Source organism: Rhinolophus sinicus, linkage group LG15 (genome assembly GCF_036562045.2).
Source record: "Rhinolophus sinicus isolate RSC01 linkage group LG15, ASM3656204v1, whole genome shotgun sequence".
Classification (NCBI taxonomy): domain Eukaryota; kingdom Metazoa; phylum Chordata; class Mammalia; order Chiroptera; family Rhinolophidae; genus Rhinolophus; species Rhinolophus sinicus.
This window is the reverse complement of record NC_133764.1, coordinates 35846257-35862188: the sequence shown is the minus strand read 5'-3', so window position 1 is coordinate 35862188 and position 15932 is coordinate 35846257. Positions and strand designations below refer to the sequence as shown.

At 52.6% G+C, this 15932-nt stretch overlaps 1 protein-coding gene across 2 annotated transcripts in view; it reads right to left on the bottom strand.

Moving 5' to 3' along the window:
* TMEM104 (transmembrane protein 104) overlaps positions 1–15932 on the bottom strand; it is a 55720-nt gene that overhangs the window by 38155 nt on the left and 1633 nt on the right. Inside the window, exons 3-8 of one of the 2 annotated variants that reach the window (XM_019745605.2) lie at positions 8628–8749; positions 6097–6178; positions 5571–5667; positions 4840–4920; positions 1611–1710; positions 1110–1218 (exon numbers count right to left, since the gene is read on the bottom strand). In XM_019745605.2, the coding sequence (XP_019601164.2) occupies positions 1110–1218; positions 1611–1710; positions 4840–4920; positions 5571–5667; positions 6097–6178; positions 8628–8749 (591 nt within the window). The remainder of the gene's footprint in view (positions 1–1109; positions 1219–1610; positions 1711–4839; positions 4921–5570; positions 5668–6096; positions 6179–8627; positions 8750–15932) is intronic. The other variant, XM_019745606.2, reaches the window with a different exon arrangement.

Here is a 15932-nt window from a genome sequence, read left to right as displayed (position 1 = left end):
CAAATCACTACCGAACAGCTACCAGACCTGCGGAAGGCAGAGCTCGGCTAAAATTCTTTCAGCTTTCTTTTAGGAGCATTGTACCTGAGCTCCCCCAGCCAGAGCGGAATGTGTGTAAGAAACATTGGACTGCTCCAGAAATGCAGAGGAAAACAAATGTCTCCCATGATTTGGGCCAAAGGACTCCTTTGGTAGGTCTATGGGGTGGGACTGGGAAGGCAAAACCACCGTTCAGTGAGCAGCCCTAGGGGTTAACAGATTCAGACCCAAATAACACCGCTGGCAGGTCCTACAGGGAGCTTTGCCAGGATAGGGATGATTAAGCTAAGAGGCCAACTCCGCGAACAGCTCAGCTCTCCCGGACCTGCCTCCCAATCATCTCAGTGGCCACGTGTCACACTGTGTGTCACCTGGCACACCTAAATTTGTGTCAGGGCTAAGGAGGACCAAGAGGAAGCAGAGAATATTAACAGATACTGCAAAGGGGAAAGAGACACATTCCTGAGTCCCACCCACAAAGCAGGCAGAGATAAGTAACTGCCTCTCCTTTTGTATCTATTACTTCCTCCCCCTGCTGCCCCCACCCAGGGCACAAAGCAATCAAGGAGGAGCCTGGGGGAGCAGGGAAGACAGGGAGAGCCGGGCTGACCCTTTCCTGTCTGTTGATTGTCAGGGGCGGCCGTAGTCCTGCCTGCCCTGTCAGGTGTCCTGGTGTCCCCACCTGTATGCTGTTGGGCTGGTCAGGAGGGCGGTCAAAAGATGGAGTCTCTGGAAAATTAGCTCTGGTGCTCCTAACAGAGCTTTGCTCAGAGTGCCCCTCAAGCTCTCAGCTAAGTTGGTAAGAGTTCACCGCCCTGGAGCTGGCAATGATCTGAATGCCAACCCCAAACCACATACGACGGAGGCCTGGTCGCCAGGACATTCTGGGGCTAGAGTCTCAGTGACACGGTCCATTCTGTACCCCAAACCGAGGCCCCAGTAATAAGCCAGAGTGTGGAGCTGTGCAGACCTTGGTTTCTGGAGGAAAGCGTTCCCCGGGGAGTAGAGGTGGTTCCAACCCCCCAGCTGCCCAGGCTGCCCAGGACGGCAGAGCCATGCGGGCCACTCACCAGGTAGATGCGGTAGGCGTCCACCCGGCGCAGGGGCCCCCAGCACAGGTCCGTGTCGTTGAACCTGGCGTCGGCCTCCACACCACAGGAGTCGTTGCCAGCGGCGCTGCTGATAAAGAGAACAATGGCTCAGTGTGGCCCTGCCTGCTTGGCTGGAAGCACAGAGAACATGACAGCCACTGAGCCTCCCCTCCCTCCACAGCTGCTGTCCATCCAACAATCTGACTTCCCACGAACCCCATTTTCCTGTCTTTAAGGGCATGCACCATAGGAAATGCCCCTAGTGGGACTCCTAGTCACTTTCCCAATGGGACAGGGCAGGGGACAGCGGTGTGGAGCGTGTCTGGAAGGACAGCAGGCACAGCTGGCTGCGGTCCATGCAGGAAAGGGCCTCAGGGACCCGCATTCTTTAGATGCTGATGGATCCCCTTGGTGGTGAGCCTCCGCCCTGACTGCCCGAGGAAGCCCACTTGGCTACAGCAGTGGGGAGGGGACACTCACCAGGACACCTGCATGAGGGAGAAGGGCACGGCGGCAGCATAGATGGCCAGGTCCCCGTACAGGTAAATGATGATGCAGAAATAGAACAAGTTGACACCCACTGGAAGGGACAAAGTCATCGGTCAGGGAGCAAGTGGGGGACTTCGGCATGCTTTTTTTGAGGACTCATCTTCTACTTCTTTCACAGCTCTCGGTTCTCTAGGTTGCATATTTTTTCCAAAAAGAGTGGAAAAGCGACTCCAAAGTCCTGTTTCTTATTCTGGCCGGCACATGATGCTGGCAGGAGATACATTTACTCATGACTCTCGCCGACGAGGGGGCTAAGTGAGGCCTGGAGGGTGGGAGAGGTTCCGAATGCAGACGGGAGCCAGGTGAATGTGAGGTGTGGAGGGGAGGAGGGGAAGGAGGAGAGATGCCCAGGCAGGAGCGTGGGCCAGGGCCCCCTGCACAGCCAAACACAGGCCTCTAAGACAAAAGACTGCTACTGAGGAATTGAAAAGCAAAGAGAAGATAACCGGAAATGAATGGCCCAGCTTCTGAAGCTGAAATTGAGAGGGTAAAAAGCCCTTGATTTCCGAAGACCAAGCGTCTCATTCTGAATCTGACCTACTGACAAGCACCGGAGGGGCAGAGGCGGCCTGGGGGGCTGGGGAGAGGGAGCCACAGGGGTTCACGGTCCTTACAAAGCACCTGAAAGGGAGGATGCTGGCTTGGGAGGTGTTCAACGTGAAGCTCCCGCTGCAGAGGCAAACCGTGGTCCCTCCTCCTGCCACAAGGGGCCTGACTAGGAGCTGGGGGTGCAGGCTCTGGTCCTAATTCCACAGGTTTCACTGCCCAACCCTGGCAAGTCCGTGACCGCCTCCACTCCTGCACAATGAGAAGGCCCCCTGTGCTAAATTCCCTGTGTAACTCCAGCTGTAAAGACTCTGAGAAAAGTATCTGGGCCCCACGACTTCAGGGTCACAGCCCTGACAGCCAACCTCCCGTTCAGACTGACTGCTTGTTTTGATGTCACTGGTCTCCAGCTGCTGGCTTCATTGAAAACAGAAAGAAAAATGAAGTGACAGTTCCCTTCTAAAGCTGGTGGCTCAGAAAAACCTCTAGGGTCCCCAGGGGGAAAGCCAGGGACATGTTTCTCCTGGGCTATATGAGGTTGGCTCTGCTCCTAGGAGTCTGGGGAAAAAAGACCAGGAAAAAAACGGTTCTTGAAAGATCCTAGGAGGGCCTCAGACAGGTTCACTGTCCAAGCTCAGGGGTCCCTGGGGTCTGTCTGCCACTCACACCCAGGCTCCAAGGACAGCCTGTGCCCCAGCTTAGACAAGCTCTGCCACCAATGCTCTCTGTACGGAGGCACTGTCCCCTCCCCACTCCCCACATCCTCCACCTGCCCACGGACTCGTGTCAGCTCTGCTTATAAACTGCCACTGGCCCTCCCTGATCAATAAATTTCATCATTAGACACAAAGTGGGAGGATCAATGAATTTCCTGAGAGGACAGCAATGACTATGCCCGGCATTTTTAATTACAAAAAATGAGTCTGGACCCCAAGGGAGCCTTCTGTGGAGGGTGGCAGCCCTTCTAAAGGGGAAGGTCATGATCTGGAAATTAGGACTAGAGCAGAGCAGTGGGTTTTCAACTGGGGGCAATTTTGTCCCGCAACTCCTACTGGGGACATTTGATAATATCTGAGGACATTTTTGGTTGCCACGACTGGGAGGTGCTACTGGCAACTAGTGGGTAGAGACCGAACACGCCACTCAGCATCCTACGCTGCACAGGACAGGCCCCCACAGCAAAGAATGATCTGGCCCAAATGACAACAGCGCCGAGCTTGAGAAACCCTGGAGCAGATGAGAAGAAGACCTCCCCTAAGGAGACTGACTGGTCCCACGCGAATGTGCTTATTTTCTATTCGACTTGGGTAAACTCGGAGTCTCGTCCGTAGGGGTGAAAAAGACAAAACAGAACCACGAGTTCCTAGAATTCTTGAAGGAAATCAGGAGACGATAAAACATTACAATTAGGAAGGAGGTTTAGAAGGCATATCTCTGCCTTCCAAAGTGCGCTTTATTTCAAAAGCCTGCATTTGGAAGGAGGCCACGGCAGCTTCCAGGAGGAAAGGTTTATGCTCTCTTATCTTAGTCTAGTGAGATGGGGAGAGGCAGAAATGGAACAAAGGAAAAGCACAGAAGTGGGCAGACACAACCAGTCTGGTTTCATGAATTTTGGAAACCCTCCACGAGGCTGGTAGCGGGGGGCGGACTCAGACTCTCGGGCCACCTCTCGCTAATGACCGCTACCTTCCAGAGTGGACCGTCAAATCACACCACCAATGATAAAAGGAATGCTTACTGTCCTACAGAGCAGCCAAGCTTCCAGTTTCTACAGTCCCCACCTGGCTCTAAGTTAGCGCAGCCACCTTCACAAGGGGAAGCACTGGTGGAGCTGCCTCCCTCTGCAAACGGGTTCCAACAAAGGGACCGAATACCTTCCAGGATAACTGCACACACAAGGATTTATTAAGCTGTGTCTGATCTTCTATGAAGGAAAAATGGACAGGTTTGGGCATTAAAAAACGAAACTCTTACATCGCTCATTTTCCAAAAGAACAAGATTTGCCCTGGTGGTATAAGGTGTTGCCGCTGGAACGCCGAACAAGCCAGCACCTGAGCTGGGTTGGACACTTTCATCTTGAAGCCCAGCTGGCTAAGTGGCAGGTACAGAGTGGGGAGAGGTCCGTAATTGGACACTCAGATTCCCAGGCAGCAGCCGGTGAGTGGGCTCCTAGCGCCCTCTGCTGGCCACCCGGAAGAAAGACAGAAACACGCACGCACAGGTGCACGTGCACAGCAGCTCTGACCACTGTCACAAGGTGGCTGCTCTGTGTCGTCCTACACAGAGCAGAAAAGAGAGACAAGTCAGGAGAAAAGAGAGACAAGTCAGAAGCAATAAGGCAAGAGGCACAACACGACCAGCCGGCCTACGGGCTCCCCTCCTTGGAAAGCTGCTTAGAATCTCCACTTCTTTATTCTGAACGAGGCACCCAGAACGCGGAGCAGCCCAGGCCTCTGTGCAAGACGCGCTGGGGGCAGGTCAGCAATCCGCTCCTCCCCAGCGCCTGCGCTATCCCGTCGTCAAGGTGGGACCCCCATTCCAAGCGCCCAGGTCTGCAGGGAAGGACCAGCTTTCCCCGTGCCCTCACCCCTCCTTGAAAAGAACAACTTATACCTTTATTGAAAAACATGGAGGCCATCTGTCCCATTTCCACCCGGTCTGTGATTTCAAACAGGTTCGGGGATCCGCGTCTCTCTGTGGAGCCAAAGGACAAGACGAGGTGGTTTGTTCACTTGGAAAAGATCCCAGAGGCGGCTGTTGAGCTCGCTGAATGCTCTAGAATAATGAAATCTCTAAGCGTTTCAAACTCGTGAGAAAACTTTCCCTAATGCTTCCGGCTCTGACCACTTAAAAACAGTCTCTAGACAGGGATCCCAGGGATGCTGGTTGCGGGGTGAGAGGGAAAGCTGGGACGCTTCGCCCTGGTTTAGCAGGACCAGGCATGAGACAGTCAGGCATGCATGGGCGCGTGCGTGCGTGTAAGGAGACAGGAGAGAGGGCAGACACCTGATATTTACTCGAGCTTCCAGTGTGCACCGGGCATTGAACCAGGTGTTTAATCATTTCAGGAACAGCAGGAGAGGTGGGAACTGGGGTGCCAAGCTTATGTAACTTGCCCAAGCTGCAAACATTAGTAAGCGATGGAGCCGGCAGGGGTGAAGCCTGGACCCCGGGCTCCAGAGCCCTGCTCTTCTTCCTCTATCACGGTGCCAAACTAGGAACCGACCTGCAGGCAGGAAGTGCCTGGGGTCTCTGCAGAGATGCCCACCCGGGCCTCTCTCCACGAGGTCAGGGAACCTGTGGACCAGGGGAAGTGCAGGCCAGCCTGGAATCCCAAGACTTACGCACAGACAGGATGGGCCGTTTCTCGGCCCGCTCGTAGTTGTCCTGGATGAGACTGTCACTGTCAGAGGCTGTGGAGGAGTCCTCATCTTCCTCCTCCTAGGACGGGTGGGAGGAGGAAGAAAAGTAAAGAAAAAGGAGGAGCACGTTACTACAGAAAAACCCCGGGACAACGGAGAACCCATTTCCTTTGTTCTCGCTTTCTAGAGGGGACCTGGTTAGGAAGCTCTCAGCACTTCCACGCTGTCACATCAGAAGGGGCAGACGCACTCGGATGTTAGGTTCCTGGGTACAGAGGTTCCGAATGACTGAGCTGGCTTAAGGTGGGGAGAAGGAAGAGCCATGATGCAATGCTGCAAGAACAGAGGCGGCACGTGTTTTGTTACGCTTCAGCTGTGGGACAGGGTCCTTGAGTGGGGCTGTGGACACGAGCCCTCCGCATCGAGGGAAAGAACTGGCCGCTGACGGCTGACTCTTTGGTACACAACTGGCCAGAGGCACTGCCCAGAGACAAGGGCACATACACACCTGGCGGTTCTCCATCCTCTTCCAGTGGAGCTGAGCATTGGCTGCTGCCATGGCCTCCATCACAAAGGTCGTTGTCACAAAGCTGCAGGGGAAAGACGCAGGCAGGAGGTTGGAGGAGGCACCAAGAACAAGGAAAAACCATCCGCCGCCCTGACCAGACCAAAAAGCCCCAAGCATCCTGTTCTGAGAGCTGTTTCCTAGGGAACTTTCAAGATGGGTCTGACCCGATAAAAAAAATGTGTGCGAACATGTGACACCTCGCGTCCTTGTCTTGATGTTCCTGTTTACATTTAGAATGTATTTCTGACGCACAGGAGAGAGGGGAGTGAAATAAGCTGATGGGAGAGAGTGTGAGCCTGGGGCAATGCAGTACTGCACACCAAGAAGGGGGCTGGTGGGGGCAGAGGTGGGAGGGCAGACACTAGCGGAGGCTGGAAGTCGGGAAGAGGAAGCTGATTCACAGCAGGGTCCTCCCAAGGCTTCCGGGAAGGGCAGCAGGCAGCTCTTAGCTCTCCTTGCGAGGATACAGACAAGCAGTGAAGTCCCAATTACACACACTAATGGACGCAGCACAGGCATGGATAATTGAAAAGGAACGCTTGGCCCTGGAATCCATTCCCTGTGTTTTTTATTTTTTGGCAGTATTTTTACTTTCCTAATATTAAATCGGCTAATATTAAAATAAGCTTGCAATTTTAAGGCCTGAATCAAAGGGGTGATTGGGAGGTGGCACCAGGCATTTGCTGAGAAGACAGACTAGAGTGAAAAGTCATCTTTTCTTTTCCTCTGAAAGAAACTGGAGAGAACTAGACGACAGCTGGAACGCACAAATGCTTGCTTCTGTCAGCAGAAGGTACAGGGGAGGGCCGCCTTCCTGCTAATAAATAAAACCTGAGGAGTGGATCTATCCTTGCCGGAACGACCTGGGATGGAATGTTCCTCTCCCTCTTTTTTGAGGCCAGCATGGCTCTGCTGTCAGTTTGGGACCCTGAGCCTTTGAGTGCTGTCGCCTGCCCCAGGCTGACTGCTGAGCCCAGCAGTCAGGTGGCAGGTGGGACAGGGGTTAAATCCACATGTACTCCATCCTGGGGGGCAGCCAGCTCTGAAACTCCCATTCCAGTCTCCTTGACACCTCCTAGAAAGGGTTCTCATGATCTTGCCTAAGTGACCCTTTTAAGGACTTTAGATTTTCCCTTCTTTTTGGAAGAAAAACTAAAATCAATCTTAATTAAGGCGTAAAGAGGCTTCTCATAGTTGCACAAAGCCACCTCATTGATCATGTTCAAATAAATGGATTGAGCAAGAAGGGGAGCATGGCGGCCCCTACCTGGGGGCCCCCCAAAATCACTTCCCATTTAGATGTCCGCCTGTGCTGAAGGTCTTCTAAAGGGGACAGCAGAGTCACAGAAGGACAAGGACGAGAGCTCTTGGCTGCCAGGGCTCACAGAATGCAATGAGCCAGTTCCCTAAGGCTGCCCCCCCCAAGAGAAAATGTGTGAACAAACTGAAAAACACGGGCATTGTCCTATCCCATTCAGCCTCCTCAAGGTCTTAATTGCTGCCATCCACAGCCACCGACCGCCTACTTAAAACTTCCATGACCCCCACCCTCCAGGTCCCCTCACCCTGCTACACTTTGTGGGGTTTTGTTCCATATTACTCATCCCCTTGAAACTTATTCTACAGTTGACTTATTTAATGTTTTCACTATTTACTGTCTGTCTCCCCACCAAAAGGAGAGTTGGTGGGCTCTCTGTTTTGTTCAGTGGGGTACCCCAGTACCTAGGAACACTGCCTAGTGTCACCTCTCCCAGGGGAGGTGCTCCTGATGGTGTTGCCAGCTGTTCCCTCCCACCTTTTTTTCCGCAGCTGCGGCTTCCTATTTGGTTGAGTGGGCTGGAAGTGCTTAGTCCTACATCCTTCCCAGCCTGGGGCACAGACTTCAGAGCTGTCTGCGGAATGCCGGAGGAGAGCCTCAGGTAGAAGCCCCGGTGGTGAATCCGCACCGACACACCAGCGCAAGGAGCGGAGGCTTTGAAGGCTTGGGAAGGCACTGGCCTCCTACTGGCTGTCAGGCCCAAGGGAGGGGAGAGTAACACTGATTAGATGTGTGCCTGTGTGTTTATCACGTCCTCTGTGAACTGCCTTAAGAAAATTCCAAATTACGGATGGATTTCCCATCTCACCTTCAACGATGGTCAGATTCTTTGTCTGTGACTAGGTGGTATCTTCTCAGAAATACACACCAGGGGAGGTCCACCAGCGGGGAAGGAACACGTGAGCATCGTGTGAAACATTCCAAAGCCTACCTGGAAGCCTTCGTTTTTAATGTGTCAGGGTTGTGTGGCTGCTCCCTTAGCACCAGACACCGGAGACCTGTGTATCACCTGTCCTCTGTCCAGGTCACCCTGGTTAGGACTCACCCCAGACATCCTCCTTTCCCCTAAGGACACTTGCTCACACTGATGGGTTTCTGGGCAGGCGCCCTCAGCTTCGCCCCCCGCCCTCAGGCCCGTGTGACAGCTTCTTACCTCATGAAGCCCAGGAACACCAGCATGATCAAGCTGACGAGCCAGCCAGCGGTGGCGAAGGCCTTGGGCATGGTGAGCGCACCGGTGCCCACGATGAGGTTAAACATGTACACCAGTCCAACCTGGAGGCAAGGGAAGTGACAGTCAAGCCCCGAAATTAACGTCTCCCCGCACCGGCTCCCAGGACGCCCCTGGGCGGCAGCAAAACCGAGGCAGCTAGGAAGCCAGACTGGAGACGGAAGTGGGTGAGACTCCGGAAGGTTCCTAGGTTCTCAGGAGGCATGCTCTGCTGTGGGACATTGGGGACCAAACAGTGACCCTCGGAGGACTCAAGTACACATTCTATCAATCTTCAAATGTTTGCAACCATCAGTTTCATTCTCCATTTTTGCTGTTGTCATTTCGTATTATTTAAAGCCGAGTCATATGTGTCAGCTCTCTGCTCAACCAGACTGCAGGCTTCCTGAGGACACACCACTGTATCTGCTCTTCCACTTTCCCCACACGGCTGTGCATGTGACCCAATCCTCCCCTCCCCCCTTCTTGCCATTGTGCTTTGGGGACCCCGACATTCCTGCTCCTTCCCTTTCCCTGCCCTCCTCACCATGCTGATTTCAAGAATTGAGGGGCAAAAGAGACAGAATTTACACGCCATAACATTCACCCTTCTAAAGCACACAGGCCAGTGGTTTTTAGTACATTCACAAAGTTCTGCAACTAGTCCCACTGTCTACTTCCAACTCAGCACCCCCAGAATACCCTGCATCCACCAGCAGCTGGGCCCCATTGCCCGGGCCCCTGGCCCCTGGCAACCACCTCAGGTGGAACTGCTGGGTCGCTGAGTTCAGGTTTTAAACTTAACTCTAATTCATGCCAACTCGACTCTAGGTCAGTTCATTACAATCGTTTCTTGCCAAGATCTTGACCATGAAATTCCTTTCTCTGACCCAAAGCCCTTGCCTTCCACAACCCTCTCCATTCCCACTGAACCGCCTCTGTCCCCATCAGGACTTCCTGTCCCTCCAACCTTCCCTATCCAGGCCACCACCGCCATGTGACCTCACTTACATTCTTGGGCGTCACTTAGAATCAGCTAGTTCCGCAGAGCATGCACTGCCCCCGAGCTCCCCTGCCTTAACCTCTCTGACCCCCAGCCTTGACGGGGGGGGGGGGGACGACGACGACGGACGATGACACAGCACCTGTTTCTCTGTTTCTTCGACTCCCTCATACAAAACTGCTAAAGGTTCCCGGAATTTTTTGAAAACTTATAATGACGGGTCCCACAACGAAGGATGGATCCCTCACCCGTGTCACCTTCACAGCATGTTTTCTTTACTCCTCACCATGGTCTTCCGAGCATTTCCCACGTAACTGCTCCAAACCTGTCTTCAAGCCCCCAGACCCGTGACCGCCATCTTTCTCAGATGAAGACTGCATCTCCTATGTCGTGGAGGTGACAGGCCATCTGACATGCACTCCCCATGCCTCTCTCCTTCGTAGCTCAAAAGTCAACTGTCTGTGTCCCCCCAACCCTCCTCCCTGTCTTTGGGGAACAGGTGTCCTCCTTTTTTGCTGCGAGGCTCAGCCCTTCTTTCTGGAATCCTCTCCTCCTACCAGCTCATCACCTCTGTCTGACGTATACATCCTTGACTCCCTGACCCTTTTAAAACATCACCCTCTCACTTTCCCTTAACCAAACTCACTGAAGAAGCAACGTAGATCCTCCGCCTGCCTTTCCAAGTTCCTAAGCTTGTAGCGCCCGGCCCCAGACCCTGAACCTGCACTCTTAAAAGTCACCGGCCTCCTTTCTTACACTCCCCACCCCAGTGCTCGTGGTTTTCCTCTGAAGAACCTTCTGTGGCCACCTCTGGCTCCTATTCTCATTTACAATTCAAATTAATCACCTCGGCCTGGACTAAGACAGCAGCTTCCTAAATGGTCCTCCTGTTCTCTGCTGAATTGGCTGACATGCCGTTTGCTTTACCACTTGTTTCTGATCATTTAAAAACAGCGGAAACACTTGGTCTCTGGGAACACCTGCCCGTCCCTCATTTTTACTTCCCCGTTTTTAGATGCACTTTTCTACATTTAAAATTTTTTCTAAGATACCCATCTGCTACGTTTTTTAAATCAGAAACACACCCACTGGGGCCTATCCTCCCAGCCTCAGTCAGATTTTTAAGGAAAAAACAGAGTTAGGGAGCATCCACTACCATTTTGGGGCCCTTGACAGGCAGGAAGGAGGAGTAGGCAGTGGTTAGGGAGGGACAGGCTCCTGGGCATCCACGTGCTGGACAAATATAAGGGCACCCTGGAAAGAGGAAAGGGCTCTGCCCAGTGCATCTGCACTTGGCACAGGGCAGCAAGCCCACTGCGCCTCTTGCCCAGCCCCACCCAGCATTCGGGGCCCATTCAAATGATATGTCCACTACAAAGCCCACCCCAGGCTCCCAAACTTGTCTTGTCCCTGGGGCGAGAACACTTCTCATGCCCCGGCTGGGGTTTTTGGTGCTGGTGTGGTGTATTTATCGTTTCCCCGTCACTAAATCTTAAGCTCGTTATGGCCTGTGTCTCACTTCTCTCGGCGTTTCGCAAGGTGCCTGCCTGGCACACAGGCTCAAGACAGGAACCCTCCATGAAGCTGACTGCACCTGGCCCATGTTCTTTCTGATGTGTATCTGACAGTCTTTGTCCGTTTTAAACATCACAGTCTCAGTCTGATCCCACAGACAGATCCCAAAAGGATTAAAACATGTCTGAATCGTCTTCCTGATTGGGTGGCAACCCACCGTGATGTGACTCCCCTCCTGGGAGTCCTGGCCCACGGGGGTCTTGCGAGACTAAATGTGAGGGTGGCAGCTGGGTGGGAAACGACACACAACCCATCATCACTGGCCTTCTGAACCGGAAGTTCCCAGTGCTGGCTTTTCACAGGTAACTGTGAATGTCTATAAGAAACCAATTTTGGGGGCCAGCCCGGTGGCTCAGGCAGTTGGAGTTCTGCGCTAACTCCGAAGGCTGCCGGTTCGATTCCCACATGGGCCAGTGGGCTCTCAACCACAAGGTTGCTGGTTCGACTCACGCAAGGGAAGGTGGGCTGTGCCCCCTGCAACTAGCAACGGCAACTGGACCTGGAGCTGAGCTGCGCCCTCCACAACTAAGATTGAAAGGACAACAACTTGACTTGGAAAAAAGTCCTGGAAGTACACACTGTTCCCCAATAAAATCTTTAAAAAAAAAAGAAACCAATTTTTACTTTTGTTGGGGTGAGTTTGATCACTGCACTTTGAGCCTGTTATATCCAAGTACGGGACAGAACGGGACTGAGTCATTTAGCTAGCTCGGTTCTGCCTATTTACTCAACAACTCCGAGCGTCTTCCATGGACCTGGCCCTGGAACCTAGGATGTGACGGTGAGAAAGACAGGCGTGGCCCTTGACCTCCTGCAGGAGAGAGGCAACAAGAACACAACAATGACAGCCTCAGAGACGCGTTCTGAAGGAAAGAAGTGACAAAGCACAATGGGAACACGGTAAATAGAGGGCACTCAGGAAGGCCTCGTGGCGACATTCAAGCCGGGACCTGAAGGATGAGAAGGAGCCGCTCAGGCAAAGGGCCAGGAAGTGACGTCCAGGTAAAGGCCGGAGGTGGGAAAAAGGGCAACAGGTCTGAGGTGCCTCGAGGCGGGCGTGGCTGAAGCACAAGCCGGTGGCAGTCGGACTGCACGGAGCCCTGGTGCCCGTGACAGGGAGTTGGAGGTCCTGCAGGGTTGTAAGTGGGACACTAACAGCCCAGGCCTCAGCTGATGACCTGACGTCTGACCTCCCTGCAGCTTTGTTCTCTCCGTATCACTTTTATGAACAGCAACACTTCTGAAGGGTAGAACCTTATTTTTTTTATGGAAAATGGCCCTGGTGGTGGTTCTCATGATGAAAGTAAAGAGAAAGCAAAGAGGCCTAAGAAAGTGATGGTTCTTGGCCAGAAGTTTTATGGGGAAATGAACTAGTGCAAGAGGCATTTGTAAAATCAGGGTGCCTAAAGGTCTTGGGGTATAAAAGTCAGGGTTTTATTGTAGGTCAGGGTTTCTCAGCCTGAGCACTGCTGACAGCTGAGGTCAGCTGATTCTCTATTGTGGGGGGGGTGGGGGGTGCTGTCCTGTGTTGTAGGATGTTCAGCAGCATCCCTGGCCTCTACCCGCTAGATTCTAGTACCCCGACCTTGCCCCCGGATTGTGACAATTGAAAATGTCTCCAGACATTGCCAAATATCCCCTGGGGGGGCGGGCGAGACTGCCACCAGCCGAGGATCACTGCTAAGACACAGTGAAATAAGTACACTGTCTATAGAAACTTAAAATAATTCCCAGTGAAAAACGCCCTTTAAAAACTTTACAAAGAAGTCCATTAGGGATAAACTGCTGGCAATTCGGAGCAGGTGGGTAATCTCATTTGTCTTGTGTTGTTGCTACCGAAGCAAGCATCCTGGGCCCCGTGGGGCTCAGGGAATCGTGTATGATAATCCAAAGCTTCTTCACCTTCCTGGAAAGACTTAAATCCTTTCCCTTCAGTAAAGGTGGCCGATAAAGACCAATCATTAGGAGCAGACTCTGGAGGCAGGAAGCAAACCTGAGCTGGGTCAAAGGTGGGTGTGGAGCAGGAGGAAGAGGACGGAGACATTCTCTTCTGCTGGTACGGGACAGTTCTTGGGGACAGCCTGCTGAGAAGTGTGGCTGAAAGCTGAGGAGTAAAGCTCCACTGCAGTGTCAGCAGAGACCTACGCGCTGTGGCCCCTGCAGGCCAAACCGAGCTTCCTCTCCCTCTCGGCTCTTCCTGTGCGGCTGCACTGGAGAAGCACAGTCCCTGTTCCCTGGGATGGCCGACCTGCTCCCCTACGCTCCAGGGCGTTCAGTTGCAGCATTCCAGCTGCCTCATCTCCCGCCAGCTGCCTCACCCACAGATGTGTGTGCGTGCGGCTGGGTCACGAGCATCTTTCAACAGCTTCCCCATTGACCGTTGTCAAAGGAAACAGAAGGCAGCAGAGATGGGGAGGTGACCACTAGAGCTTAAGGCTGTGAAACCGGTACTCTTTCCTTCGAAAGCAACAGCAACGATGTTTGGCAAGACCGGCTGGCGGAAGGCAGCCTCAGCAGCTGGTCCTTGTGAAGCCACCTCACCCTCTATTTTGATCCCACAATCCCTTCAGTCCTGAGCCCCTCCAGGTCCCCGTATATGGGGCCGTACGGGCCTGAATCGTGTTCCTGTGTTCAGCACTATCCTTGACAGGGCCCGTTACAAATATTTTATGCAGAATAATGCGAGCTAAGACAAAGGTCCTCAACATCCCTGAAGGGGACAAGCACTCACAACAGGGCAACACAGAAGTGGGGAGACGCCTTGTGCTGGGAATGACCAGGTCAAGGGCATATTCACGGACTGTGGAAGTGCCCCAGTCTCCTGATGTGCCACAGCACGTTCTGCCCACACTGTGCTGAGCAGGGGAATTCTAAGCAGCACCCACTGTAAAGCCAGTTCCACAGCCTGTCTGGGATCAGGGGACAAGGAAACTTTCACCCTTCTGTAAGGTTCCTTATCCACCGAGCCCAGATCTTGGCCTCACGGGGGGAATCAAGAACCATTCTCCCAGCATGATGGAGTGAAGGAAACCTCAGGAAGAAGGCACATTCTCTCCTCAAACCCTGACCACTAACGTCTGGTAATGCTACCTCGTTCTCAACGCCACCCAGAAGTTGTTTATGGCAAATGTCCAGAGTAGGCCCTCAAAAAAACCCAAACACATAGGAAAGGGAGGGGGGAAAAAAGAGAAAAGCAGAACCCACTGGAGCTTTTCGGGTGCGTGCCCAATTTCCTGTGGGCACAAGCTGACACGTGAAATGATTACCTGAACAACCGGAGACATAAGAAACGTGGGCATATCAGAGTTTTTTCCTTCCCCAAACTCAGTCACAGACATGACTCATTTCTAAGTTATCAGGTATTGTGAGAAGCACAAGGAACCGTGGTGACTCTTATGGACAGTGTGGACACTGCTGATACCAAGAGGAGGCTGTGGGCTGTTACACAACTCCTCAGGTGAGAGGGACGCGATTCAGCGATTCAATTCATTCCAAGATTCAAGGAAGACTTCCTCTGATAAATTCCTGAGGTTCTGAAGCCCTTTGGTGCTACACACGAATGGCGCACACCCAGCACGAAGACCCTGGTGTAAGGAAGGCTTTTCCCAGCTGTTCCCAGAGATCCTTCCTTATCCATCACACAGCGCGAGAGTCTGTGAAGCTAGCAGGGATCCCCAGGCTAGGAAGGTAAGTACAAAGGAGGGCAGCTGTTTAACACGTTGCGTACCGCGGGGTTTAAATCCCTCGTGAAGATTCTCGTGATCCATACGCAACGTGTTAAGAGTAGATAAGTTCTAGAACAGGGGTGTCCAAACTTTTTTCAATGTTTTTCACCAAGGGCCATATGCGGTAAAATACACAAACAGCCGGGCCACTCACTTGAGGTGAAGTACGTATTGCCTCACCTGGTTTATTTAAGTAAACTAAATATATTTTTGGAATTTGCTGCGGGCCAATTAACAATGGATTGCGGGCCACAGTTGGCCCGCAGGCTGCAGTTTGGACACCCCTGTTCTAGAACGAGGACTCTTGCTTCTTTCCCTGGGCTACTTGTTAGCAACGTGAGTCAATCATTTGATTATTCTAATCCTCCTTCTACTTCTCCAGGCAAGAGGACTCCATGATGTAACCATAACCAGTCTTATAATACACAAAAAAGATAAACTGAGTGTGTGTGGGGGTGGCGTGGGGGGCAGAGGGTAATGCGGACCCAAGAAGGGAGCAATCAATCATTCCAAGTTTTCTAACTACAGACTCCACGAAATTGCAACTGGAAGTGTCCACATGCTTTCTCTGCCTCTTACACCATCCAAGACTACAAAAGTTGTGCAACTTAAAATTCAGCTGAAAATCAAAGCGGTTTCAAACTGCTGAGAGGAGCAAAACCCAGAGTCAACAGCTGTCAGTCACTGCACATCTGAACTGGCAGGCAGCACACACGCAAGTGATAGTAGCCCTGAGGTAAATATTACAAAGAGTTAGCAAGTTAATTTTGTTTTCTTGACCACTGTCTGATCAACACCTAAAAAGTGAACGAACCTGACTCTCACAACATGTTCTCAGCCAGGACAGCCGCGAAATGGCTGCAGCTAAATCCATCCCCCCACCCCTTCCCCCAGGGTCTAGGCAAACAGGGCATTCAGTAGCACAGTCCCCCGGACGCAGAGTGC